Genomic DNA, 27,178 nt, shown 5'->3' on the forward strand with positions numbered 1-27,178 from the left:
TATACTCATTTGGAATATTGTTCAAAAATTACACTACTGGCCATTAAAATTGCTACACCAAATGCAGATGATAAACGGGTATTCATTCGACAAATATATTATACTATAAATGACATGTGATTACATTTTCACGCAATTTGGGTGCATAGATCCTGAGAAATCAGTACCCAGAACAACCACCTCTGGCCGTAATAACGGCCTTGATACTCCTGGGCATTGAGTCAAACAGAGCTTGGATGCCGTGTACAGGTACAGCTGCCCATGCAGCTTCATACCACAGTTCATCAAGAGTAGTGACTGGCGTATTGTGACGAGCCAGTTGCTCGCCCACCATTGACCAGACGTTTTCAGTTGGTGAGAGATCTGGACAATGTTCTGGCCAGGGCAGCAGTCGAACATTTTCTGTATCCAGAAAGGCCCGCACAGGACCTGCAATATGCGGTCGTGCATTATCCTGCTGAAATGTAGGGTTTCGTAGGGATCGAATGAAGGGTAGAGCCACAGGTCGTAACACATCTGAAATGTAACGTCCACTGTTCAAAGTCCCATCAATGCGAACAATAGGTGACCGAGACGTGTAACCAATGCCACCCCATACCATCACGCTGGGTGATACGCCAGTATGGCGATGACGAATACACGCTTCCAATGTGCGTTCACCGCGATGTCGCCAAACACGGATGCGACCATCATGATGCTGTAAACAGAACCTTGATTCATACGAAAAAATGACGTTTTGCCATTCGTGCACCCAGGTCCGTCGTTGAGTACACCATAGCAGGCGCTCCTGTCTGTGATGCAGCGTCAAGGGTAACCGCAGCCATGGTCTCCGAGTTGATAGTCCACGCTGCTGCAAACTTCAAACTGTTAGTGCAGATGGTTTTTGTCTTGCAAACGTCCCCATCTGTTGACTCAGGGATCGAGACGTGGCTACACGATCCTTTACAGCCATGCGGATAAGATACCTGTCATCTCGACTGCTATTGATACGAGGCCGTTGGGATCCAGCACGGCGTTCCCTATTACCCTCCTGAACCCACCGATTCCATATTCTGCTAACAGTAATTGGATCTCGACCAACGCGAGCAGCAATGTCGCGCTACGATAAACCGCAATCGTGATAGGCTACAATCTGACCTTTATCAAAGTCGGAAACGTGATGGTACGCATTTCGCCTCCTTACACGAGGCATCACAACAACGTTTCACCAGGCAACGCCGGTCAACTGCTGTTTGTGTATGAGAAATCGGTTGGAAACTTTCCTCATGTCAGCACGTTGTAGGTGTCGCCACCGGCGCCAACCTTGAGTGTATGCTCTGAAAAGCTGATCATTTGCATATCACAGCATCTTCTTCTTGTTGGTTAAATTTCGCGTCTGCAGCACTTCATCTTCGTGGTATAGCTATTTTAATGGCCAGTAGTGTATACTAACGCATTTGGAATTTTGTAAAAAATTATGTGTTATAACCATACACACAAATTCAAGTGCAACGTTTGGTCTGTTCTTGTATCTAGTCAACAGAGTAAAAGAAAATAATAAATAAATAATAGTCAGATGATTGGGGTACAGAACGGTAGCGTGAGAGATACCTGATCCTGCGCCTGCGCCTCCTGCGGCGCCAGCACCGCCGCCCCCTGCAGGGGAGCCGAAGCCCCCGAAGATGTCATCGTCAGTTGATGGCCGGTTGGTGGGCCCGGTGGCTGCCGGGGACGTCCCAGCCGTTCCCGAGGGAGACGTCCCCCCTGTAGGACCTCCGCTGGGGTAGCCGCTGCAACACGACAAACATCACGCTGCAGAATTCACTGAGGATGACAGCAGAGGAACTCCCAGCACTATACAGTGTACTGCTGCACTCTTTTCTTTGGATCGCATTCATAAGTACATTGCAGTATCATGATTAATAAATGTGACAGATTAGTGGGAATTAGTGAGGGTCGATGGCAGGAGGAACAAGACTTTTGGTCAGGTAAATACAGGATTGTAAATACAAAATCAAATAGGGGTAATGCAGGAGTAGGTTTAATAATGAATAAAAAAAAATAGCAGTGCGGGTAAGCTACTACAAACAGCATAGTGAACGCATTATTGTGGTCAAGATAGACACGAAGCCCACGCCTACTACAGTAGTACAAGTTTATATCCCAACTAACTGTGCAGATGACGAAGAAATTGAAGAAATGTATGATGAAATAAAAGAAATTATTCAGGTAGTGAATGGAGACGAAAATTTAATAGTCATGGGTGACTGGAATTCGGTAGTAGGAAAAAGGAGAGAAGGAAACGTAGTAGGTGAATATGGAGTGGGGGGAAGAAATGAAAGAGGAAACCGCCTGGTAGAATTTTGCACAGAGCACAACTTAATCATAGCTAACACTTGGTTCAAGACTCATAAAAGAAGGTTGTATACAAGGAAGAAGCCTGGAGATACTGACAGGTTTCAGATAGATTATATAATGGTAAGACAGAGATTTAGGAACCAGGTTTTAAATTGTAAGACATTTCCAGGGGAGGATGTGGACTCTGACCACAATCTATTGGTTATGAACTGTAGATTAAAACTGAAGAAACTGCAAAAAGGTGGTAATTTAAGGAGATGGGACATGGATAAACTGACTAAACCAGAGGTTGTACAGAGTTTCAGGGACAGCATAAGGGAACATTTGGCAGGAATGGGGGAATGAAGTACAGTAGAAGAAGAATGGGTTGCTCTGAGGGATGAAGTAGTGAAGACAGCAGAGGATCGAGTAGGTAAAAAGACAAGGGCTAGTAGAAATTCTTGGGTAACAGAAGAAATATTGAATTTAATTGACGAAAGGAGAAAGTATAAAAATGCAGAAAATGAAGCAGGCAAAAAAGAATACAAACGTCTCAAAAATGGCTAAGCAGGGATGGCTAGAGGACAATTGTAAGGATGTAGAGGCTTATCTCACTTGGGTTAAGATAGATACTGCCTACAGGAAAATTAAAGAGACCTTTGGAGAGAAGAGAACCACTTGTATGAATATCAAAAGCAAAGGGAAAGCAGAAAGGTGGAAGGAGTATATAGATTGACTATACATGTACTTGAGGACAATATTATGGAAATGGAAGAGGATGTAGATGAAGATAAAATGGGGGATACGATACTACGTGATGAGTTTGACAGAGCACTGAAAGACCTGAGTCGAAACAAGGCCCCGGGAGTAGACAACATTCCATTAGAACAAATGACGGCCTTGGGAGAGCCAGTCCTGATAAAACTCTACAATCTATTGAGCAAGATGTATGAGACAGGCCAAATACCCGCAGACGTCAAGAGGAATATAATAATTCCAATCCTAAAGATAGCAGGTGTTGGCAGATGTGAACATTACCGAACTATCAGTTTAATAAGTCACAGCAGCAAAATACTAACACGAATTCTGTACAGACGAATGGAAAAATTGGCAGAAGTCGACCCTAGGGAAGATCAGTTTGGATCCCGTAGAAATATTGGATCACATGAGGCAATATTGACCTTACGACTTATCTTAGAAGAAAGATTAAGGAAAGCAAAGCTACGTTTCTAGCATTTGTAGACTTAGAGAAAGCTTTTGGCAATGTTGACTGGAATACTGTCTTTCAAATTCTAAAGGTGGCAGGGGTAAAATACAGGGAGCGAAAGGCTATTTACAATTTGTACAGAAACCAGATGGCAGTTATAAGAGTCGAGGGGCATGAAAGGGAAGCAGTGGTTGGGAAGGGAGTGAGACTGGGTTGTAGCTACAACCCGCTCTCCGATTATTATTCAATCCGTATATTGAGCAAGCAGTAAAGGAAACAAAAGAAAAGTTCGGAGTAGGTATTAAAGTCCATGGAGAAGAAATAAAAACTTTGAGGTTCGGCGATGACATTGTAATTCTGTCAGAGACAGCAAAGGACTTGGAAGAGCAGTCAAACGGAATGGACCGTGTCTTGATACGAGGTTATAAGATGAACATCAACAAACGCAAAACGAGGATAATGGAATGTAGTCTAATTAAGTCGGGTGATGCTGAGTGAATTAGAATAGGAAATGAGACATTTAAAGTAGTAAAGGACTTTTGCTATTTGGGGAGCAAAATGACTGATGATTGTCGAAGTAGAGAAGATATAAAACGTAGACTGCCAACGGCAAGGAAAGCGTTTCTGAAGATGAGTAATTTGTTAACATCGAGTATAGTTTTAAGTGTCAGGAAGTGAAACATGGACGATAAATAGTTTGGACAAGAAGAGAATAGAAGCTTTCGAAATGTGGTGCTACAGAAGGATGCTGAAGATTAGATGGGTAGATCACATAACTAATGAGGAAGTATTGAATAGAATTGAGGAGAAGAGGAGTTTGTGGCATAACAAGAAGAAAGGGCCGGTTGGTAGGACATGTTCTGAGGCATCAAGGAATCACCAATTTAGTATTGTAGGGCAGCGTGGAGGGCAAAAATCGTAGAGTGAGACCAAGAGATGAATACACTAATCAGATTCAGAAGGATGTAGGATGCAGTAAGTGCTGTGAGATGAAGAAGCTTGCACAGGATAGGGTAGCATGGAGCGCTGCATCAAACCAGTCCTAGGACTGAAGACCACAACAGCAACAAAAACATGATCTGCAGCAGACTGACACTTCAGCTTCATCTGCAGCTTTCCACCTCCAGTGTACTGAGGACTTCTGAGGCCGCACATAGAGCGGTGAGGAGATTCCACGACCTGAGTTGGAGTACAAGATCTTTATTTATTTGCAATTGTTAATTCTTCGTTAGGAACAGCATCTTTCCTTATAAACTGGCAGAAAATTGTAGACTTTTTCAGTCATAATGAAAGGTGAGGACCATCTTATTGAAAACTCGTTGTGCAAGGAAATCGAGGATAGTTTCCTTTTTTGGTTTTTGAAAAACGTACAAAATTCTGTCCTGTAGGTATTCCTGCAAGCAATGCCAGGTGAGAGGACTGGAAACAAACGGATGATTATAGCAGTTAATTTGTTTCAGTTTCAGGTGTTAGATTATATTCAGTTTTCGTTCCAAGGACCCAGAAAATGATATGAATGTCGTGCGCGTGTAACGTGTTAAAGTATAACATAAAAACATAAAACAATTGAATGTAACACTTACTACCCTGACCATTTGTCAGTAGATAGTCGAAATAGGTTAATACAATGCAGTAAACTGGAACAGCTAATATTTATAGAATTTACACACTGTCAGAATGAAGCACTGTTATGCACTATTAATAAATTTATCATACACAAAATACCTAGTTTTGACTGTTGTGACCAATTGTTGTCAAATCTAATACATATTCTTACTCAAGCCGGCACAACAGTCACTGTTAAGACATTCATTTATGGAGTAGGAGTTGCCTATCGCAAAGTCTTTCAAACTCTGTTTAAACCGTGCTTTGTCTGAAACCAAGTTTTTAATGGTCGCTGGCAATTTATTGAAAATGTGTGTTCCTGAATATTGGACCCATTTTTTGGACCAAGTTAAGCGATTTTAGGTCTTTATGTAGATTTTTCTTATTCCTAGTATTGATACTATGTATTGAGCTATTGGCTGGAAAGAGATATGTATTACTTGTGACAAATTTCATTATGGAATAAATAATCTGAGAAGCAGTGGTTAGAATACAAAATTCCTTGAACAGGTTTCTAGAAGATGTTATTTAATTTACACCACAAATGATTCTTATCACGCGCTTTTGCACCCTAAAAGCTTTTGCTCGGTTTGACGAGTTGTCCCAGAATATGATCTCATATGACATAATAGAATGAAAGTAAGCAAAGTATGCCAGTTTCTTTTTTATATTTATATCTCCTACATCTGACATCATTCCCAGACTTGTTTAGGCACTTAAGTAATTTTGTGGTATGCCCTTCACAACTGAATTTACTATAGAGTAGTAACCCCAGAAATTTAACACTGTTAAAACTGCTTAACACAGTTTAGCTCGTGGATTACGTCTCCTCGGAGTCTCGCAATCGCTACAATTTATCTTCGGTTGACAACCCACTGAGGATGTCTGCCACCAAAAAGTGTGGCGTTACTGTCGAGATGCCACCTGCCATTTGTTTACCTCTCATCGTTCGTGGGATTCCCTGAATCGGGCGCATCACACGTGAAACTCTCTTTCTCTTTTACCGTCTCGGGGTTCCCGTAGTGTCTGGTGAGAACACCATAGCGGCTGCAGCCACAGTGCACTATGAAACATAGGGATCTTCACCAAGTTTCGAGAGCTTCATTGAAGTTTTCCAACTGAGAAAATCATCGGCAGTGTAACGTAGGATAAGTTGTTCACTTCCTCACTAAGGGCTGCAGAGACGAAGATGTAGAGTCTTTAAAACTCATGTTGACATAAAAGTAGAAGAAGAGAAAGGAAATATTGGTTCATCTTAAGAAGAATGTAAGACGGTTTGCAGGTAATCTTCACTGCTCGTAATTTGTACCTTGCTGAAGCACCGTCCCAGGATAAAGAAAATTTAAGAATCGTACAAAATTTGAAATGAACCAGATTGGGAAGGTTTAACACAACTACCAGATATTGTACACGATTCACAGTATGGTACATCCTTTATTCGTAAACTAATCATAGCCAATCGAAAATTTGAATTTTTGCTACCAAGAAGCCAGTAGTTGCATCAGAAGTTCATTCAGTAAGTACGTGTTTGAATAATCTATTAATGATGTCGAGTATTTAATAATGAAAAACAGATCTGTAGCTAATTGTATATTGTATATTTGATTTCATCACTGACATTATTTCCTCTATACTACGATAAATCATTTCTCAGGATTACTCTTTGAAGACGCAACCTTCACGCCTAAGCATTAGGCAACTACGGCTCTTAGGCGACATGTAAGGTTGCCCGCCAGTCAGGGGCAAAGGTGCAGGTGCCATAGCTACTGGGAAAAAGTAGAGCATAATCAGTAATGAGATAAAACGTTATATGGGATTAGGATTACACAACAAGGCACATCTTAATTCCAAGACATTTTAGACACAACAACAATCAAACATTTGAAGGTGAAAGTTTTGAAACCTCAGTAAAGTAACAAGCCTGTTTAATCAATACAACATCAAAGAAGTAGTAATATGGAACGTTGCTTCCGCTGGGTGTTTCCAATAATTGGTATCTCTATGGAGGGATACAATACGTCAGAAAATTACCGTTTCACTGAGAGACACTATGGGACGACAGACAGTATCACTGGTGGCTCCAGGGACTACAATTAGTCTCCATCCCGTAATGCAGATTTTCACACTCAACACCAGGTCACCCATATTGTACATATCTTTACCTTTGAGAAACTTATGAATCATACACTCCTGATACGGACAAGAATGCTCCCCGAATTAAGTCACACATATGTTCTTTGCTGTTCATCTCTACCTCTCTACGTGTCGAAATTGTAGCACTAACCACAACCGCAGTCATACACTGTTAGACGCACTGTAGTCATACTGCTATTGAGCATCCGACACAGCATTTTTAGTAAACTGGAACCCCTGTGGAAGCTGTATGCTCACGATGATGCTACTGGTTTCAGGACACTCAACAGCTCTGCTCCCTTGCAGAATATGGACTAAATGCTTCTAGAGAATAATGTCTTTCCTCACCTTCTTGGGCTACTGTCCATTGACACACTGTCTGACAATAACAACACAGGCATTAAATGCTTATCAACAAACTCGTACTGAAATCGATAGTAAAAGTTCAACTGTGCGTGTCTACATGCATTCTCAAGCCATTGCTTAAACCAGATTATAATAATTACATAAAAGACGAGTACTAAAAAAAACGAAAATTGTTCAAAAATGGTTAAAGATTTTCTGTTGTACGGGTTGTTGGCTAGCCACTAATAAAAACGTAAAACGAACAGTTTTCTTACACATGTAGTTGTGCAGCGAAGGACATGTATTGTCTTAATGTAAAACGAAGCAATAATGGAGGCGGTAAGTAACACGCGTAAAATATCTATGAGTCTCGGTCTGGAACTACCTGTATGAAATGTGTGTGTGTGTGTGTGTGTGTGTGTGTGTGTGTGTGTGTGTGTGTGTGGATGGTGCGAAACACTGTGTAATGGTCGTGAGCGTTAGTTACCTTTGAGATTGGACGTGGTGTGTTGATGTTAATCAAAAACACCTTTAAGGCGGCGACGTCGCCACTGTCAGCGCCTCACAGAGCTTGAACGAGGCCGCGTATTAGGGCTACGAGATGCTAGATATTCCTTCTGTAATGCTGCAGATATACTTGGCAAGAATGTAGCCACTGTACAGCGCTGGTCACGAGAATGTAAGGTGGCAAAAAGACTGGGCTTCGAACGGCTGCTTGGGCTACCGAGAGGCAAGACTGTCGTATACGGTGTGTGGCCCTAGCTCACCGTACTGCATCTACAACAGCAATCTGAGTGGCAGTTGGAACCACAGTGATACAATGAACTGTCACGTAAAAGAACGCTTGAGCCGGACGCCCTGTAACGTGTATCGCACTGATCCCAAACCGCCACCATTTGCAACTCAGTGGGTGTCAAGTGAGGGTTCATTACAGTGCAGAGTGTAGGTCTGTTCTAGTTTTTAATGATGCATGGTTCAGACTCAGTGCCAGTGATGGCCTTGTGTTGGTTAGAAGGAGACCAGTTCAGGGCCTGCAACAAACTTGCTTGCGTGTTACACACATTGGACCTACGTGCACCAGGAGTTACGGTCTGGGGTGCGATTTGGCATGATAACAGGAACATTCTCGTGCTTATACCATGCAGCCCGCTGCAAATTTGTACGTTAATCTGCTTAGTCCACGAGCTGCCGTTAATGAACAGGATTCCAGGGGGTGTTTTCCAACATGATAACGCTCGCCCACATGCCACTGTTGTAACGCAACATGTTCTACAGAGTGTCGACATGTTGCCTTGGCCTGCTCGATCACCAGATTTGTCGCCAATCGAGCACATAAGGGACATCATCGGAGATCGGTAACCCAAGCTTCGTCCGCAACTAACATTATTTGTCCCTGTATTGACAGACCAAGTGCAACAGGCATTGAATTACGTCCCACAGACTGACATCTATACAACACTATGCATGCTTGCATTCAACATTCTGCAATGACACCGGTTATTAGTGTACCAGAATTTCACGCCTAACATTAACCTGTGATCTTGCAATATCGATCACTTAAATATGTTACCTATACCAATGTATTGCCGAACATTCTTTACTCTAAATTAATAATTAATTTTTTTGGTGTTACGATTTTTTCCGTCAGCTTATTTATACTACCAGTCATTAAAATTGCTACACAACGAAGATGACGTGCTACAGACGCGAAATTTACCGGCAGGAAGAAGATGCTGTGATATGCAAATGTTTAGCTTTTCTGAGCATTCACACGAGGTTGGCGCCAGTGGCGACACCTACAACGTGCTGGCATGAGGAAAGTTTGCAACCGATATCTCACACACAAACAGCAGTTGACCGGCGTTGCCTGGTGAAACGTTGCTGTGATGTCTCGTGTAAGGAGGAGAAATGCGTACCATCACGTTTCCGACTTTGATAAAGGTCGGATTGTAGCCTATCGCGATTGCGGTTTATCGTATCGCGACATTGCTGCTCGCGTTGGTCGAGAACCAATGACTGTTAACAGAATATGGAATCGGTGGGTTCAGGAGGATAATACGGAACGTCGTGCTGGATCCCAACGGCCTCGTATCACTAGCAGTCGAGAAGACAGGTATCTTATCCGCATGGCTGTAACGGATCGTGCAGCCACATCTCGATCCCTGAGTCAACAGATGCGGACGTTTTCAAGACAACGACTATCTGCACGAACATTTCGACGACGTTTGCAGCAGCGTGGACTATCAGCTGGGAGACCATGGCTGCGGTTACCCTTGACGCTGCATCACAGACAGGAGCACCTGCGATGGTGTACTCATCGACGAACCTGGGTGCACGAATGGCAAAACGTCATTTTTTCGGATGAATCTAGGTTCAGTTTACAGCATCATGATGATCGCATCCGTGTTTGGCGTCATCGTGGTGAATGCACATTGCAGGCGTGTATTCGTCATCGCCATACTAGCGTATCACCCGGCGTGATGGTATGGGGTGCCATTGGTTACACGTCTCGGTCACCTCTTGTTCGCATTGACGGCACTTTGAACAGTGGACGTTACATTTCAGATGTGTTACGACCGGTGGCTCTACCCTTCATTCGATCCCTGCGAAACCCTACATTTCAGCAGGGTAATGCACGACCGCATGTTGCAGGTCCTGTACGGGCCTTTCTGGATACAGAAAATGTTCGACTGCTGCCCTGGCCAGCATATTCTGGTCAATGGTGGACGAGCAACCGTCTCATCACAATACGCCAGTCACTACTCTTGACGAACTATGGTATCCTGTTGAAGCTGCATGGGCAGCTCCACCTGTACACGCCATCCAAGCTCTGTTTGATTCAATGCCCAGGCGTATCAAGACCGTTATTATGGCCATAGATGGTTGTTCTGGGTACTGATTTCTCAGGATCTATGCACCCAAATTGCGTGAAAATGTAATCACATGTCATTTATAGTATAATATATTTGTCGAATGAATACCCGTTTATCATCTGCATTTGGTGTAGCAATTTTAATGGCCAGTAGTGTAGTATTTGGGCAACACATCCAGGTTTGCTAGTCACTGTAGATAATGAAAATGCATTATCATTATTATCTGTTATGTCTGGAGACAGGAAATACGCTACTCAGAGCTTTAATGATAGCCGGCTGTACAGGCTTTGGGAGGACGTACCCAAATATGTCCTGATCGGTGTAGCCGCCGCCTCCAGGCGGTGCAGGGGTGTGTGAGCCTGCAGCGGGCAGCAGCGCCGTGGTGGGTCGCTGAGGCCGCGTGTTGAAGATGGACGAGCCGGTCCCCGTGGTGCCGCCCCCGGCGCCGCCCCCAGGGCCCGGGAAGCCGCCGGCGCCCCCTCCTAGACCGGCCCCACCACCACCTCCAGCTGCAGGGAAGGTGGTGCCCGCGCTGGACTCGAACAGGGACCCGGCACCAGCGCCGGGCGTACTCGCCGTAGGCGACGTCGGCCTCCTGCGGAACATAACAAGCTTCACTATTGCTGCCTGCTACACTACTCTGTTCTTACGAATATTTTAAGTATACTGCCTGTGAAATATGCTGCAACTGAATAACGCTGTAAATCACTTTAGACAGTGGCCAGTTACTTGTAGATTATATCAGAACAAATAAGCCCTCGGTCACAAATATTAAGTCAAAATTGACCAGGTTTCGACGCTACTACGAGCGCCGTCTTCAGAATTAGACTAACTGTTCTAAAACATATTAGGTATATAATACATTAATAAAGTTGAAGTTTGTACTGACTGGAAAAGATGCAGTACTTACAAGTCACATATTAAAAAAGTATCTAAGCCGGGGAGGCGACGTCATGAATAGTTGTGAGATGGCGAGCGGATAAGGGCTGCTCGTACTGTGAACAAGGGTTGCAACAAGACTGAGGTGCCCACGTTAGAATGTGTGGGCAAGTAAACAGGGTGTTGCTACGAGCGCCATCTAGTAGCCGCAGAAACAACTAGGCTACTGTAGATTCATGCAGTTTACCGAAATGTTGTTTTCCTGTCTCATCTTTGCTGTTTTCTTGTATGTCATAACTAACGTTTTTTTTCATTACAAAATGTATCTATTTAATGCAGATAAATATGTAACTTCACCCTATTATTAGTGCCTACGTTATGCCTGAATCAGCTGCATCACAATTTCATGTGTCTAATTTTGAATGTACAGTAGCCTAGTTGTTCCTGCGGCTACTAGATGGCGCTCGTAGGAACACCATGTTTACTTGCCAACACTTTCTAACGCGGGCTCCTTAGCCTTGTTGCAACCCTTGTTCACTGTACGAGCAGCCCTTAGCGGCTCGCCATCTCACAATCATTCATGACGTCGCCTCTCCGGCTTAGATCCTTTTTTAATATGTGACTTTTAAGTACTGCATCTTTTCCAGTCAGTACAAACTTTAACTTTATTAATGTATTATATACCTAATATGTTTTAGAACTGTTAGTCTAATTCTGAAGACGACGCTCATAGTAGCGTCGAAACCTGGTCAATTTTGACTTAATATTTGTGAACGAAGGCTTACTTGTTCTAATATAATTCTGACACGGCCACTGAACCTTAGCAGCCATGTTCCAAGTTTTATTTGTAGATTGTCCAGCATTTACCGACGATTTAGCAATCTTAACTCGTGACATCTCGGCAGCTCTAAACTCAGACTGAACTCCTGAAAGAAACTGCAGAAAAAGTCAGTCTCCAGATATCTTTTGTAACAGCAGAACGCGAGAAGTAAAAGAAATAAGCACCAAAATTCATAGAGATTTAATTTGGTATAACAAAATTAGTTCCACATTTTAAATATCTCACTGAGACCATTCAAGAAAATGAAACGAAGCAAATGAAATTCCTAGCCAAAAGATGGAAACTGCATATCTAATTACTCAGTACATGCACAAGACGAAATGTATCTCCAAGCACACAAAACTATGGCAGTTCAGTATAGTAATTAAACCAGATTGCCTCTACAGATTAGGAACACATTTTTCAAATGGCCCTCTAAAGTGGCGAAAGTTTAATTATAGCGACGATATGTTATGGAAATGAGAGCAAATAACTCAGCTACATATTTGTACCGAATCTAAGAAGGATTTCATCGGGCTCTGGGGGCTTGTTCATTCTAATGATTTCTACAGTTTTTCAACGTCACTGACACTAGTGTTAATGCCATTCATTTGTGCAGTGCTGCAGGAATTAAACTCAGGCCAGTACTCCTGGCCGTTGTGAAGAACGTTTCGGAAACAGGGTCCAGAATATCTACTCGTGCACTGCTACTCTCATGTTCTGTTCCTGTTCATTTCATGAGTATCTAGTCACGCTGCCCCTCGCGACCTTCACATACTACCAGAAGTTGTTCCAGTTTGCTGAAGTCTTTCGGTTGTATTCTGCCACAGAACGTGTTGGAAGCTTCACGTATTGACCTTTTGGTACACAAACACATTTCATTTAGCATCTCTTAATCCACAACCGTATATATAATTTTTTTCGCTACTGTGTAGCAGTCGATAGTTCTATAGACAGTTTTTTCAAACAGACTGTATATGATGGAGTGTACTCCCGTCCCCATTCTTAAACCATTAGCTATCGTCCTAGGTCGTATCAATCCATTCATTCATCAACTATGAAACATTAGTACAAGTTCTACATGTTCCTGCTCAGAACTAAGAGCTCTAAGTTCCTCCTTGAGACTGGTCGCTACTGCCATCTATCTTAGTTAACTGAAAGTACTCCATCTTACTTCTTTTTAGTTTCACTTTGTACTTCGGTGATCATTGTTGCTAAGAGTGCCGCATGATCTCTAATATCAGTTTCAACATCACATAATCATAGACGTACGGTCTGCTTGTTGCTACTGGATCTAAAATAATTCCGACTTGATTGCGAATCCAAGCTATTTTTGTGTATACCTTTCTGAGAAAGCATTTACTATTGTTTCAAAGGATTTCTGATCACATTCTTCGGGCACAAAACTGCCAGACTGTTGTTGTATGTTTAGTCTAATCCTATGACGACCTTTTCATTGGGGTACATACCATTTAGGTTTTCTATGAATCTTTTCGTTGTGTTCGGGGGTGAGTCTGGTGGTCCAGAGAGGGAACCAATTATACATTAATGTCTCCTCTTGTTTACTAGTTTACTCCAAATGATTTTGTGTGAGTTCATTTTTAAATTATGCGGATTTAAGTTTCTTGATCAGTTTTTAACGCATCCCAATATCTTCAGAACAACGTTTCGTATACCATTATCTTAGTGTCACATGTTGTTTCAGAAATCTCCAAAATTCCTTTACTTATTGTCATGAGTCTCCCCCCCCCCCCCCCATTAACCATGGACCTTGCCGTTGGTGGGGAGGCTTGCGTGCCTCAGCGATACAGATAGCCGTACCGTAGGTGCAACCACAACGGAGGGGTATCTGTTGAGAGGCCAGACAAACGTGTGGTTCCTGAAGAGGGGCAGCAGCTTTTTCAGTAGTGGCAAGGGCAACAGTCTGGATGATTGACTGATCTGGCCTTGTAACAATAACCAAAACGGCCTTGCTGTGCTGGTACTGCGAACGGCTGAAAGCAAGGGGAAACTACAGCCGTAACTTTTCCCGAGGGCATGCAGCTTTACTGTATGATTACATGATGATGGCGTCCTCTTGGGTAAAATATTCCGGAGGTAAAATAGTCCCCCATTCGGATCTCCGGGTGGGGACTACTCAAGAGGATGTCGTTATTAGGAGAAAGAAAACTGGCATTCTACGGATCGGAGCGTGGAATGTCAGATCCCTTAATCGGGCAGGTAGGTTAGAAAATTTAAAAAGGGAAATGGATAGGTTGAAGTTAGATATAGTGGGAATTAGTGAAGTTCGGTGGCAGGAGGAACAAGACTTCTGGTCAGGTGACTACAGGGTTATAAACACAAAATCAAATAGGGGTAATGCAGGAGTAGGTTTAATAACGAATAGGAAAATAGGAATGCGGGTAAGCTACTACAAACAGCATAGTGAACGCATTATTGTGGCCAGGATAGATACGAAGCCCACACCTACTACAGTAGTACAAGTTTATATCCCAACTAGCTCTGCAGATGACGAAGAAATTGAAGAAATGTATGATGAAAGAAAAGAAATTATTCAGATTGTGAAGGGAGACGAAAATTTAATAGTCATGGGTGACTGGAATTCGAGTGTAGGAAAAGAGAGAGAAGGGGGACAGAAATGAAAGAGGAAGCCGCCTTGTAGAATTTTGCACAGAGGACAACATAATCAAAACTAACACTTGGTTTAAGAATCATGAATGAAGGTTGTATACATGGAAGAACCCTGGGGATACTAAAAGGTATCAGATAGATTATATAATGGTAAGACAGAGATTTAGGAACCAGGTTTTAAATTGTAAGACATTTCCAGGGGCAGATGTGGACTCTGACCACAATCTATTGGTTATGACCTGTAGATTAAAACTGAAGAAACTGCAAAAAGGTGGGAATTTAAGGAGATGGGACCTGGATAAACTAAAAGAACCAGAGGTTGTACAGAGATTCAGGGTGAGCATAAGGGAGCATTTGACAAGAATGGGGGAAATAAATACAGTAGAAGAAGAATGGGTAGCTTTGAGGGATGAAGTAGTGAAGGCAGCAGAGGATCAAGTAGGTAAAAAGACGAGGGCTAGTAGAAATCCTTGGGTAACAGAAGAAATACTGAATTTAATTGATGAAAGGAGAAAATATAAAAATGCAGTAAGTGAAACAGGCAAAAAGGAATACAAACGTCTCAAAAATGAGATCGACAGGAAGTGCAAAACGGCTAAGCAGGGATGGCTAGAGGACAAATGTAAGGATGTAGAGGCCTATCTCACTAGGGGTAAGATAGATACTGCCTACAGGAAATTTAAAGACACCTTTGGAGATAAGAGAACGACTTGTATGAATATCAAGAGCTCAGATGGAAACCCAGTTCTAAGCAAAGAAGGGAAAGCTGAAAGGTGGAAGGAGTATATAGAGGGTCTATACAAGGGCGATGTACTTGAGGACAATACTATGGAAATGGAAAAGGATGTAGATGAAGATGAAATGGGAGATATGATACTGCGTGAAGAGTTTGACAGAGCACTGAAAGACCTGAGTCGAAACAAGGCCCCCGGAGTAGACAATACTCCACTGGAACTACTGACGGCCGTGGGAGAGCCAGTCCTGACAAAACTCTACCATCTGGTGAGCAAGATGTATGAAACAGGCGAAATACCCTCAGACTTCAAGAAGAATATAATAATTCCAATCCCAAAGAAAGCAGGTGTTGACAGATGTGAAAATTACCGAACTATCTGCTTAATAAGTCACAGCTGCAAAATACTAACACGAATTCTTTACAGACGAATGGAAAAACTAGTAGAAGCCAACCTCGGGGAAGATCATTTTGGATTCCGTAGAAACACTGGAACACGTGAGGCAATACTGACCTTACGACTTATCTTAGAAGAAAGATTGAGGAAAGGCAAACCTACGTTTCTAGCATTTGTAGACTTAGAGAAAGTTTTTGACAATGTTGACTGGAATACTCTCTTTCAAATTCTAAAGGTGGCAGGGGTAAAATACAGGGAGCGAAAGGATATTTACAATTTGTACAGAAACCAGATGGCAGTTATAAGAGTCGAGGGACATGAAAGGGAAGCAGTGGTTGGGAAAGGAGTAAGACAGGGTTGTAGCCTCTCCCCGATGTTGTTCAATCTGTATATTGAGCAAGCAATAAAGGAAACAAAAGAAAAATTAGGAGTAGGTATTAAAATTCATGGAGAAGTAATAAAAACTTTGAGGTTCGCCGATGACATTGTAATTCTGTCAGAGACAGCAAAGGACTTGGAAGAGCAGTTGAATGGAATGGACAGTGTCTTGAAAGGAGGATATAAGATGAACATCAACAAAAGCAAAACAAGGATAATGGAATGTAGTCTAATTAAGTCGGGTGATGTTGAGGGAATTAGATTAGGAAATGAGGCACTTAAAGTAGTAAAGGAGTTTTGCTATTTGGGGAGCAAAATAACTGATGATGGTCGAAGTAGAGAGGATATAAAATGTAGGCTGGCAATGGCAAGGAAAGCGTTTCTGAAGAAGAGAAATTTGTTAACATCGAGTATAGATTTAAATGTCAGGAAGTCATTTCTGAAAGTATTCGTATGAAGTGTAGCCATGTATGGAAGTGAAACATGGACGATAAATAGTTTGGACTAGAAGAGAATAGAAGCTTTCGATTTGTGGTGCTACAGAAGAATGCTGAAGATTAGATGGGTAGATCACATAACTAATGGGGAAGTATTGAATAGGATTGGGGAGAAGAGAAGTTTGTGGCACAACTTGACCAGAAGAAGGGATCGGTTGGTAGGACATGTTCTGAGGCATCAAGGGATCACCAATTTAGTATTGGAGGGCAGCGTGGAGGGTAAAAATCGTAGAGGGAGACCAAGAGATGAATACACTAAGCAGATTCAGAAGGATGTAGGTTGCAGTAGGTACTGGGAGATGAAAAAGCTTGCACAGGATAGAGTAGCATGGAGAGCTGCATCAAACCAGTCTCAGGACTGAAGACCACAACAACAACATTGTCATGAGTGTACGAACATTTTTAAAACATCTCATCTATACTCAGCAACCAAAATTATCGTCTGTGGCCATATTTACTTCGATTACCACTGTCGCTTGCCGCCTTCCCTGTTCCAGTCCATATTAGCTGGTGAGTCTCCATGTGAGCTAAAACCTCACTGATTTTGTTCTCACGGTCTTTTCGTGAGATACGAGTACAAGGTAGCTATACATAGGTAGATTCTTGCAGAAACGTACGCTCTCGTAAAAACACACATTGATACTCTGTAGCATCAGCCACTGGAGCCAGATGATGATTTCCGTGATGCTTTCGCGCTTACTACTAATTTTGTCCGGTACGGATTCCAGACTGTCGACCATTGTTCAAGCATTAGCCGAACGAGGATTTTGTAATCAACCTACTTTCTCAGTGGATTACAGTTCCTTACACGAGGCATCACAACAACGTTTCACCAGGCAACGCCGGTCAACTGTTGTTTGTGTATGAGAAATCGGTTGGAAACTTTCCTCATGCCAGCACGTTGTAGGTGTCGCCACCGGCGTCAACCTCGTGTGAATGCTCTGAAAAGCTAATCATTTGCATATTACAGCATCTTCTTCGTGTCGGTTAAATTTCACTTCTGTAGCACGTCATCTTCGTGCTGTAGCAATTATAATGGCCAGTAATGTTGTTCCAGAGCACATACGTCATGGCCACTGTCCCTGTAGTAGACACAGTCTGGTTAGGAGTAATGCTTGTTCTCCAGTTGTCCAGTACTGTAAGCGTCAGTAGCACAGAGTGCTGGAGCACGTTGCACGTAACACGCGTCTGCAATACACCAAATGTGGGTAGCCCCATCCCACCATAGTCAGACAGTAGGAGAGATTGTTGTGGCACTTACGTCACGTACACCGACCCTACGGCACACAATGTATGGGTAGTAGAGAGTCGTGCAACATGTGCGTCAAATACACCGCCCCTCCAGTAAAGCCAGTGTATGTATTAGGCAGTGCCGGTACCCCCTCCGTCCAGTAGTCTAAGCGTCAGTAGGAGTGTGTCGTGGGGCACGTACGTCACGTACCCCGTGCCCCCGGTGGCGGCAGTGCTGAGTCCCTCGAAGCCGCCACCCCCGCCTCCGCCCCCGCCGAGGCCTCCTGCGCCGGTGCCGATGGTGTTCGTGGGCGGCAGGTAGGGCACTGGGCCCTTGCGCATGCTGACCACCTTGTAGCCGATGTTGGGCCCGGCGATGTACTCCGTGGTGCGCTGCACGCCCTTGTCGTCCAAGTACGTGTACGATCCGCGCACAACGCCAGAGCGGTCGCTCGCCTGCAACACACAAAACACACACTGACGTAATGCGCGCAACATGTAAGGTAGGTGGGGGTAATGCCCCGCATGGCGTAAAAGCCAGCACCGAGGTTTTCAACTGGCTACCATCGATTCTAAAGTTGACCACCAGGCGACTTGTTTGTCTTCTTGTAACTTTCCGTTCCATGACACTTCTGCCAGGCGTGTCAATCTGGAGGTGAGAAAATGTGGTAAGTCTGTTTTTCACCACTAACATGCCACTTCTCTGATGTATTACTCAAAAATTGGATAATGCAAGATTTTAAAAGAAGAAACAACGAGTCACTCGATGACACTATGGCATTTAGGCTTCACTTTCGCGTCGAAATAATCATTATAGTTAATCCCAAAAATCAACAATGGTGCATTTCTCGTAAAATAGCGGCATAGGAAAAGAAAAACTTGGTACTGAGTAGTAAAGACGTGCAAAAGAAAGAAAAGAGCATGCAATAGAAACAAAACGATGTAAGATAGAGTCTACTACATCAATGTCAACGAAAAGGAAAAAAAAGCACATCACAGAGCCAGTTGACTCTTGAGTCAGATTCAGACTTCTCACATCATGATGTAGCTAAGGTATACGTGAGTACTTCCTCTTTTGCGAAGAAGTATCCGGAGAAGAAGGAGAAGAAGAAAAACAAGAAGAAAATAACAGCCTGGGATTTCAAGAAAAATTAGACGACTTAACAAAGTAGATTTTTTACTAGGTACCTAATTATTTTGCCTTGGTAACTGAACTCTTTCTCGTTACCCTACTAATCCTCCTTTCGTGAGGAGAAGAGTACTATTTTTTGTAAAAAAAAGTCCAAGCTTTATGATCAAATTTACGATACATTTCAGTTTATATTGCTTTGGGTAAATTGGCTACAATACAAGAGTGTTGCAAATGTTTATTTTAGATCTTTTTATTACACCGTCATCCATATTTACCAATGTTTATCGCAAATGCGTCAAAGAACCACTCTGTGGGGCTTTTCCCCATTTTGTGGGGTAAAATCCCACAATTTGTATTCTAACTAAATCGTAAATTTCTCTGTAATTAATAATTAAGGAGAGATGATGTTGGATGAGTTACAGGTAACAACCAAAGTTATGATTTTAATTTGATATCGCGAGAAAATCTACCTTCCACTGACCGCAATATTAGAAAAACTGAAAATCGTTGGGATTTACCCTTACTTGCGCTACATTGTACAGTACTTGTAGCTATCATTAATCTCTGGTTTTAAGTGCTCTCTTCCGCGCTGTCTGTCATTGATTAATAAAAATTTTCTTACATATACAGTAGAAAACAGCACTACTGCGCAGTTTTGACTGTATAGTAATTTTCAAGTGAATTTAGTGTAGACTTTCAAATGAAGTCACTTCGTCATCTGACCACCTGTCCACGTCTCTGAGGGTAATGCCCAGCATTCGCCTCTCTAATGCTTTTTGTGCCCTCCGTTATTTACGAGTGTCATTGTTTCCAGACTGTAAGTTATTAACGGTACGACAGATGCATTGTACTCATTGGAGCATCCTTGGTGGTCAGGATGGCTTCAGCGTGTTCGTTGCAACAAAAATTCAAATAAACTTCTCCTTCTCCATGGCAACGCAAAACCTGTGACACGTCTGTGCACTTGAGAGGAGCTCAAAAACTTCATTGGACTGTTCTTCCCCATCTACCCTATAGCCAGATCTCGCACCCTCCGGCTTCCATCTTTTTGACCCAATGACGGATGAACTCCTCGTGAAGCAGAAGATTGATGATGGGGAGGTTGCTGATGCAGCAAGACGTTGTCTCTGCCGCCGACCAGTAGAGTGGCATACGGGTCCTACCGGTCAGGTGGCATACGGCCGTTGCATTGATCGGAAATTATGCGGAAAAATAGTGTTTTGTAGTCAGGTGTACTGAAATTCTGAATAAAACCAAACTGCTTTCAGAAGAAAACTGTTACATTATTTATTAAACACCCCTCTTACGTAGGTGTAGCACTTTGCGGGGATATGAGATTATAACGATCAAGGAGGCTTCGTCAGTTGTAAGTAAAGCAGGTTCCAGATGCAGAACACTAGGGTAAAAGCAATACCCACATAGGTCTCTTGCGACCCATCTTAGAAGGTACCTGAAATATGTGAATCCTGTAGGTCTAACAGGGGATACTGGAAGTATAGAAATATGGTCAGTACGAATGGTGACAGGTTTTTTTGAGAAATGGGACGGCGTCAGGAGATGGAGAAAGAACTGAACTGACAAACGAAGCAAACTTTCCCGTGAAGATTCATGAACCAGCTTTAACTGATAAACCTAGGTACATACTACTAGCGCCGCTGCCATAGGGGTCGCGAAGGGAACATTACACAAGCTGCACGGAGCAAAGTGACATTTGAGCAAGCATTCTTTCCGTGATCCATACATAAATGGAACTGGAGGAAGTCCTAGTAAGGGGTAAATGGGAAGTGCCCCCTGCCATGCACTTCACAGTGATTTGCTGAGTATTGACGTAGACGTAGATGCAGAGCCAATAAGCCAATTACCTCGTGCGTGGTTACATTCTTTTTAGGATGACCAATATGAGTCTAGATTTTGTATTCCGGATCGTTAGATTCAGGTGGTCGTTCCACCTTAAAACGCTGCGGATAGATATTGCTAGATACGTGAAGGCTGGGTCTGATCTCAGTGATTTATCGCCGATAGTTTAATCAACTCATATCTGATCCTTACATCCATACAACAGAATAATATTTCCTAAAAGTTTCTACTCTGCTCACAATCTTTGCACCAAGCATATACAAGTCTCAATGTATTTGGTAATAGGTTTGCAACGATACTGCCTCCCTGTACGAGACTGCTTCGCCTGTGAGTAGTTTCATAGCACTGAATATATCATTATCCGTGTCATTTATGTAGGGTGGACAAAATAAAACTCGCACTACAAATTTTTCCGCAGCTTAAGATAGGCAACCCAACTTCCGACATGCACACCCGTGACGGATAATACACGAGGGCTATTTGGAAAGTAAGTTCCTATCTATCGCAAAATGGAAACCATTGCGAAAATCAAAACTGTTTTATTTGCAATAGTTAGCTACACCTTACAGCTACTTGTCTACATAGTCGCCGCTCCTGCTCCGACCTAGATATTTGTCGTAGCGTTGTACCAACTTTCCAATTCCCTCGTCATAGAAGGTAGCAGCCAGTGCTTTCCGTCAATTCTCTGCGCTCGCCTACAGCTGGTTGTCTGTGCCAAAATGTTATCTTCATAGCCAGTGTTTCGTGTCAGCAGAGATGAAACTCAGGAAGAGACAATTATGGGTGGTCAAACACCTTCCATCGAAAACGCTGGAGGAGCATCTTCACTGCCCCTGCACAGTGCGGCCGAGAATTTTCATGAAAAATGAAACGCACGACAGTTGTTATGCGGGCTGCATGATATCAGGCGAAATGTGTGACCAGGCCCTCGTACTTTGCGGGAGACACTATTTTCTAGGCGTCTCTGCGTGTTCACTGAGCGCTCAGAGCTGAAAAGAGCGACGTGCCGCGATGTATGGGCATAGTAGAGACACTATGCAACACATCTGTGCAAAACTTCACCGTATTTTCATTTTGTTTTCCATTTCGGGACCTATCGGAACTCACTTTCCGAGTAGCTCTCGTATGTTTAGTTACCTTTCTTAAGGTGTTCTGGGCAATTGTTCTGCCCACCCTGTACATATCGTGAATAGTAGCGGTCATGTCACACAACTTCGAAGTATGAGGCACGCCACCTGATACATCTACATCTATCCTCCTGACATTTTCGAGACTGTCCTTCTCTAATGTGTATCTAGCTCCTAAAAATGGTTCAAATGGCTCTGGGCACTATGGGAATTAACTTCTGAGGTCATCAGTCCCCTAGAACATAGAACTACTTAAACCTAACTAACCTAAGGACATCACACACGTCCATGCCCGAGGCAGGACTCGAACCTGCGACCGTAGTGATCGCGCGGTTCCAGACTGTAGCGCCTAGAACCGCTCGGCCAGCTCCTAAGCCCACTATGCTTTACCATTGGGTTTATGTGTGTGCCACTTCAGTTAATCGAAAAGAGGGAAGCTTATTCACTATGCTTCCGAAGGAACGGAAACAAATTTCGATTACAGTTTATCAGAACTTGCTGAAAAATCTGCCACTGAGATTCAACATTTAAATCGTCCAGTTTGGTAGATTCTTGGCAGGATATGTGGCAATTCTCGGTTGGGGTATGAGGGCGTAGCGCCTTGACCTAAACTTCACGTCGCTGATGATAGTTGAAGATTTTGCGTTTGCTGAGTGTGAGACGAGAGATTGCGGATCGACGGAGGCTGCGCTGTTTATTGCGCTCTTCCGGCGCAGTTCATGGCGGAGCGAGGAGCGGCCGAGTCTTAGTGCTTCCTCCCCGCCCAGCTGTTCCTTTCCGCAGTCCTTGGCAGGAACAAAGCGCCGCTAGCCTTGGGGCGGGCGCGTATCCTGGCGCACCGCCCCGCCTAGAACGATGCGCCGCCTGGCTATACGACCGTCTGGTCTCCCACACGAAACAATACAGGAGCCATTAGCAGTGCATTTACGTCTGTCCGTCACACAAGAAAACGACTTGCTAACTGGAATATTCAGCGTGAGGTTCCTGAGACAGGCCACCGAAAATATTTATATGACGAGAAAATATGCCGAGTTGCGGTTTCAGCAAAGTTACAGCGGACCATGTGGTGAATTTTAGGACATATGCAAGTAACTTTTAAAGTTTTCAGCTGTCGAATTATGACACTGAATTTTTTTTATAATGAAGCTACTTCCTTCTCTGTGACATAGGAAAGAATCTATGAACGGGACTTAAACGACATAGCGTATGTCGTCAGGTAGTTAAAGGACAATAGCGCCATAAACCATTGTCTCGGTGTTCAGTGGGCCAACTCACTTCAAAACCTGGACATGAAACCTGCGTTATTTATAGAATCTTTGGGTAGCTGATTAGGAATTCGGTATCGGAAATACAAAACTGAGAACAATGGATACAATTTGACGGATCAAAAATTAAAAATTTTGCGAATTCGAGTAAAACTTCCAGTTTACAGTAGAGAGGGGTCGCTGATAACGAATTAGAAGTCGAAATGGCCGTATCGAGTTGTTTCATTCTATATTTTACATTTTCCAGTTTTGAGATTGGCTGTCTTTCATCTACATCTACATCTACATACATACTCCGTAATCCACCATACAGTGCGTGGCGGAGGGTACCTCGTACCACAACTAGCAACTTCTCTCCCTGTTCCACTCCCAAACAGAACGAGAGAAAAATGACTGCCTATATGCCTCTCTACGAGCCATAATATCTCTTATCTTATCTTTGTGGTCTTTCCGCGAAATATAAGTTGGCGGCAGTAAAATTGTACTGCAGTCAGCCTCAAATGCAACCGTATGTAAGTTTCAACGCAGAGGAAACACAGCCAACCACTTGCAAATAATTTTTGAACGATGACAACATCCTTAGAGTTCTCGAAACATAGGTCAGTGTATTAAAAAATTATTTGAAATCTGTTGACTGTGTTTTTTCACCGTTGAAAGATCTTGCATTTTTCAATTGAAATCATAGTCACGTTCATCACTTGTGTCATTACGACTTTCAAAATGGTCGCAGTTGCATGATCCACTGGCAGATGGTTCGCATAGCACTTTTTTTTTTTTAGCTCAGATTGCATCTCGAGATCAATGGATCCGAAAATGGCAGAAGCCGATGGAATGCGACATGCATTCTCATGGGAATCTTTGCATGTAAAATCCTCACGGTTAATGCCCGATATGCTTATTCCGAGCTTCCTGCGCAACTTCAACTAGCCGACCAATCGGCAACGGACCAGTTTCGATTACGGCACATCCGTGCATCGAAACTTTGTGGACAGTTGTCGACACCGGGCATCACTGCAGAATACTGCGCGACCGGTGAAGCTGACACGTGGCTTTCACGAAATATATCCTTTTTTGTAGTTCCTGATTGATATGTTTTACTTCTAGAGTTCTCCGCACCAAATTCTAGTAGTTTTGCAGTATTTAGAGAAAGAAACATTATTACACGAAGAGCTGTAATCTTGCAAAAAATTATTTGCCAATTTGCGAAAGGATTCTACAGAAAACTCTAATGACGTTTTCTGCTCAGATAACAGTTTTTGAGATGACTGCAATAAGGAGGGGTCCAGATCCACCCTGTGGCACTGCCACACTATAGAAGAATGGCCATCCACTAAAACGGTACAAATATGTGCACGCAAATACAAAACTGTTCAGATGTGGGTGAAATCTTATGGGACTTAACTGCTAAGGTCATCAGCCCCTAAGCTTACACACTACTTAACCTAAATTATCCTAAGGACAAACACACACACACCCATGCCTGAGGGAGGATTCGAACCTCCGCCGGGACCAGCCGCACAGTCCATGACTACAGCGCCTTGGACCGCTCGCACGCATATACATTTGAATCTGTTAAGTGTACTATTAAGATAGTAGGAGAAATATTTACAAAAGTGGAGTCACCCTAAGGAAATTTTGTTGCCAACAATTTCGAATAATATCGGTATTAGTTTAGTTTTAAGTCTATATACGTCATTACCGGTTACAAATTACCGATTAAAAATGACGTAAAAGTACCTTCTGGAGTGTGTATTGAACCGGGGACCTAGAAACGATGGAGGGACTTCATCCCGCAGTAGCCCTCAGCGGTTCACAGCCCCACAACAGACCACCAACCCCACCGCCGCCCCAAACCTTTCCCAGTGTTGTTGTGCGGTTCGGCCCCCAGTGGACAACTCCCCCACCCCCTCCTCCGCCCCGGGAATGTCTCATACCAGAGGAATGTACCCCAAATGTTAGCGTGGTAGAGCAAGTATGGTGTACGCGTACACGGAGGCAGCCTTTGCGCAGCAATCGACGACATAGTGTAATTGGGGCGGAATAAGTGGAACCAGCCCGCATTTGCCGAGGCTGATGGAAAACCGCCTTAAAAACCACGCACAGTCTGGCCAGCACACAGGACCTCGACACTAATCAGCCTGGCGGATTCGTGCCAGGGACCGGCACGTCTTCCAGCTCCGTAAGCAGCGCGTTAGACCGCACGGCTAGCCGACCTTCTAGAGTGCTCCACACCTTATTTTATCCTGACAAGCAGGCAGGATCGCTATCATATATTAAACAGGCTACACAAGCAATATCTTAAATATATGCAGCTGTTGGATTCACTGTCAACTGTCACGCCATGTAGCATATCGACTTAAGACTGGAATATCACTGCAGCGCTGGTCAAGTACGCACCAGTGCAATATACACGATGTTTGACGGGGCTGAAGTTGAAAAGAAGACCTCTTTTTGCTGTTCTCCCCATGTTTTGAAATGAGCTGACTTAATGTGCGTGGTCAGGAGAAGAGGTCCCACAATCGTCTGCTCTTCTCTAGCGAAAGTTCGTAAACACGCACGTCACATAAACTCCGTGTGCTTACCTGTACACTTGAAACGTGTCTACTGTGCTGCACTGTTGCAGCGATCAGAGAACTTGCTCCTGAAGCTATTCAGTATGTCACATTACACACGACAGCCGAAAAAATGGATATGGCTTTCCTTAAATGCGGATGTCGCCAAATTGTTAGAGAAACATTACGGTTGTATGCTGAAAGACATCCTGAGTGTGCCAAAACTAACTATAAGTCTTTCCAGAAACTACAAAAAATATCAAGAAAGAGTAGGTGCAAAGAATAAAATAACGCAACGGAAAAGAATAGTAGCTAATAATAAAGCAACGGTAACACACTATTATGAATAGCTCTCCAAAACGCAACGACGAGGTAGGGGAAGCAACTTAATACATTAATTTCCCGGTGGAAAAAATGAAATCGCTGGAGCATGTGGCCAGAGTTCTCCCAGGCATCCATAGAAAGATGGACGTCACATGGCTTGAGGTGAGCGTGACTATAGCGCCAAATGGGGTTGGCCCCGTAAAACTTGGCAGTCGAAGGAACAGGAAAAGACAGCGTGTGTCAAACACAGGGCAGTTAACGCCCCTACAACACGGCCTGAGGACGACATCTGGATCACATCACACAGAGAAGACTCATCGGGAAACTGGGAAGGGACGAAGTGTGACCAGGGTAGGCCAGGTGTTTGGTATTGCTCGCAGCATTGATTCACCTGCATGGGGAGGATACCGTAACAGATGAGGCGGTCGAATACGGTCAACTATAGCAGCAGATTACTTGCTACATTGTGCAACATGTAAAATGACCTTTTCTTAATAATATTATGAATATTTATATGTGTGTTTGGAGAGAGAGATTGATTTTTGATTGAGATGTTAACTTTTAAGTCGTAACTGGTACCTGAATTTTAGTTGCTGCCTCCTTGAATGATCAGCTTCTGCACCAGTTGTTGACGTATTGCAATTTGGAGGAAGTTTTTGTTCTTTAAGGTTTAAAATACGACTCTGTTAGTTACTTGGCCGTATTGCGGATAGCTTTGAGCCCAAGTTTTCGTAGCTTTTCATACCTAAGGGACCACTGTTGTAGGTAAGAAAGATCAAACAGCACTCTGCTTTTCGTGAGAAAAGGAGATTGCTTGACACACAAACTTCCTTCAAACTACACGTCCTGCTACATCAAAATTGATCAGTGGAGTTCA

The 27,178-nt window shown here is 43.3% G+C and overlaps 1 protein-coding gene across 1 annotated transcript in view; it reads right to left on the bottom strand.

Annotated features, from left to right (window-relative positions):
* Positions 1-27,178, bottom strand: part of LOC124545169 (translation initiation factor IF-2-like) — a 121,813-nt gene that overhangs the window by 24,609 nt on the left and 70,026 nt on the right. Inside the window, exons 5-7 of the mRNA XM_047124005.1 lie at positions 18,256-18,500; positions 10,781-11,074; positions 1,591-1,769 (exon numbers count right to left, since the gene is read on the bottom strand). Coding sequence (XP_046979961.1) covers positions 1,591-1,769; positions 10,781-11,074; positions 18,256-18,500 — 718 coding nt within the window. The remainder of the gene's footprint in view (positions 1-1,590; positions 1,770-10,780; positions 11,075-18,255; positions 18,501-27,178) is intronic.

The sequence above is a fragment of the Schistocerca americana genome, chromosome 8 (assembly GCF_021461395.2).
Source record: "Schistocerca americana isolate TAMUIC-IGC-003095 chromosome 8, iqSchAmer2.1, whole genome shotgun sequence".
Classification (NCBI taxonomy): Eukaryota; Metazoa; Arthropoda; class Insecta; order Orthoptera; family Acrididae; genus Schistocerca; species Schistocerca americana.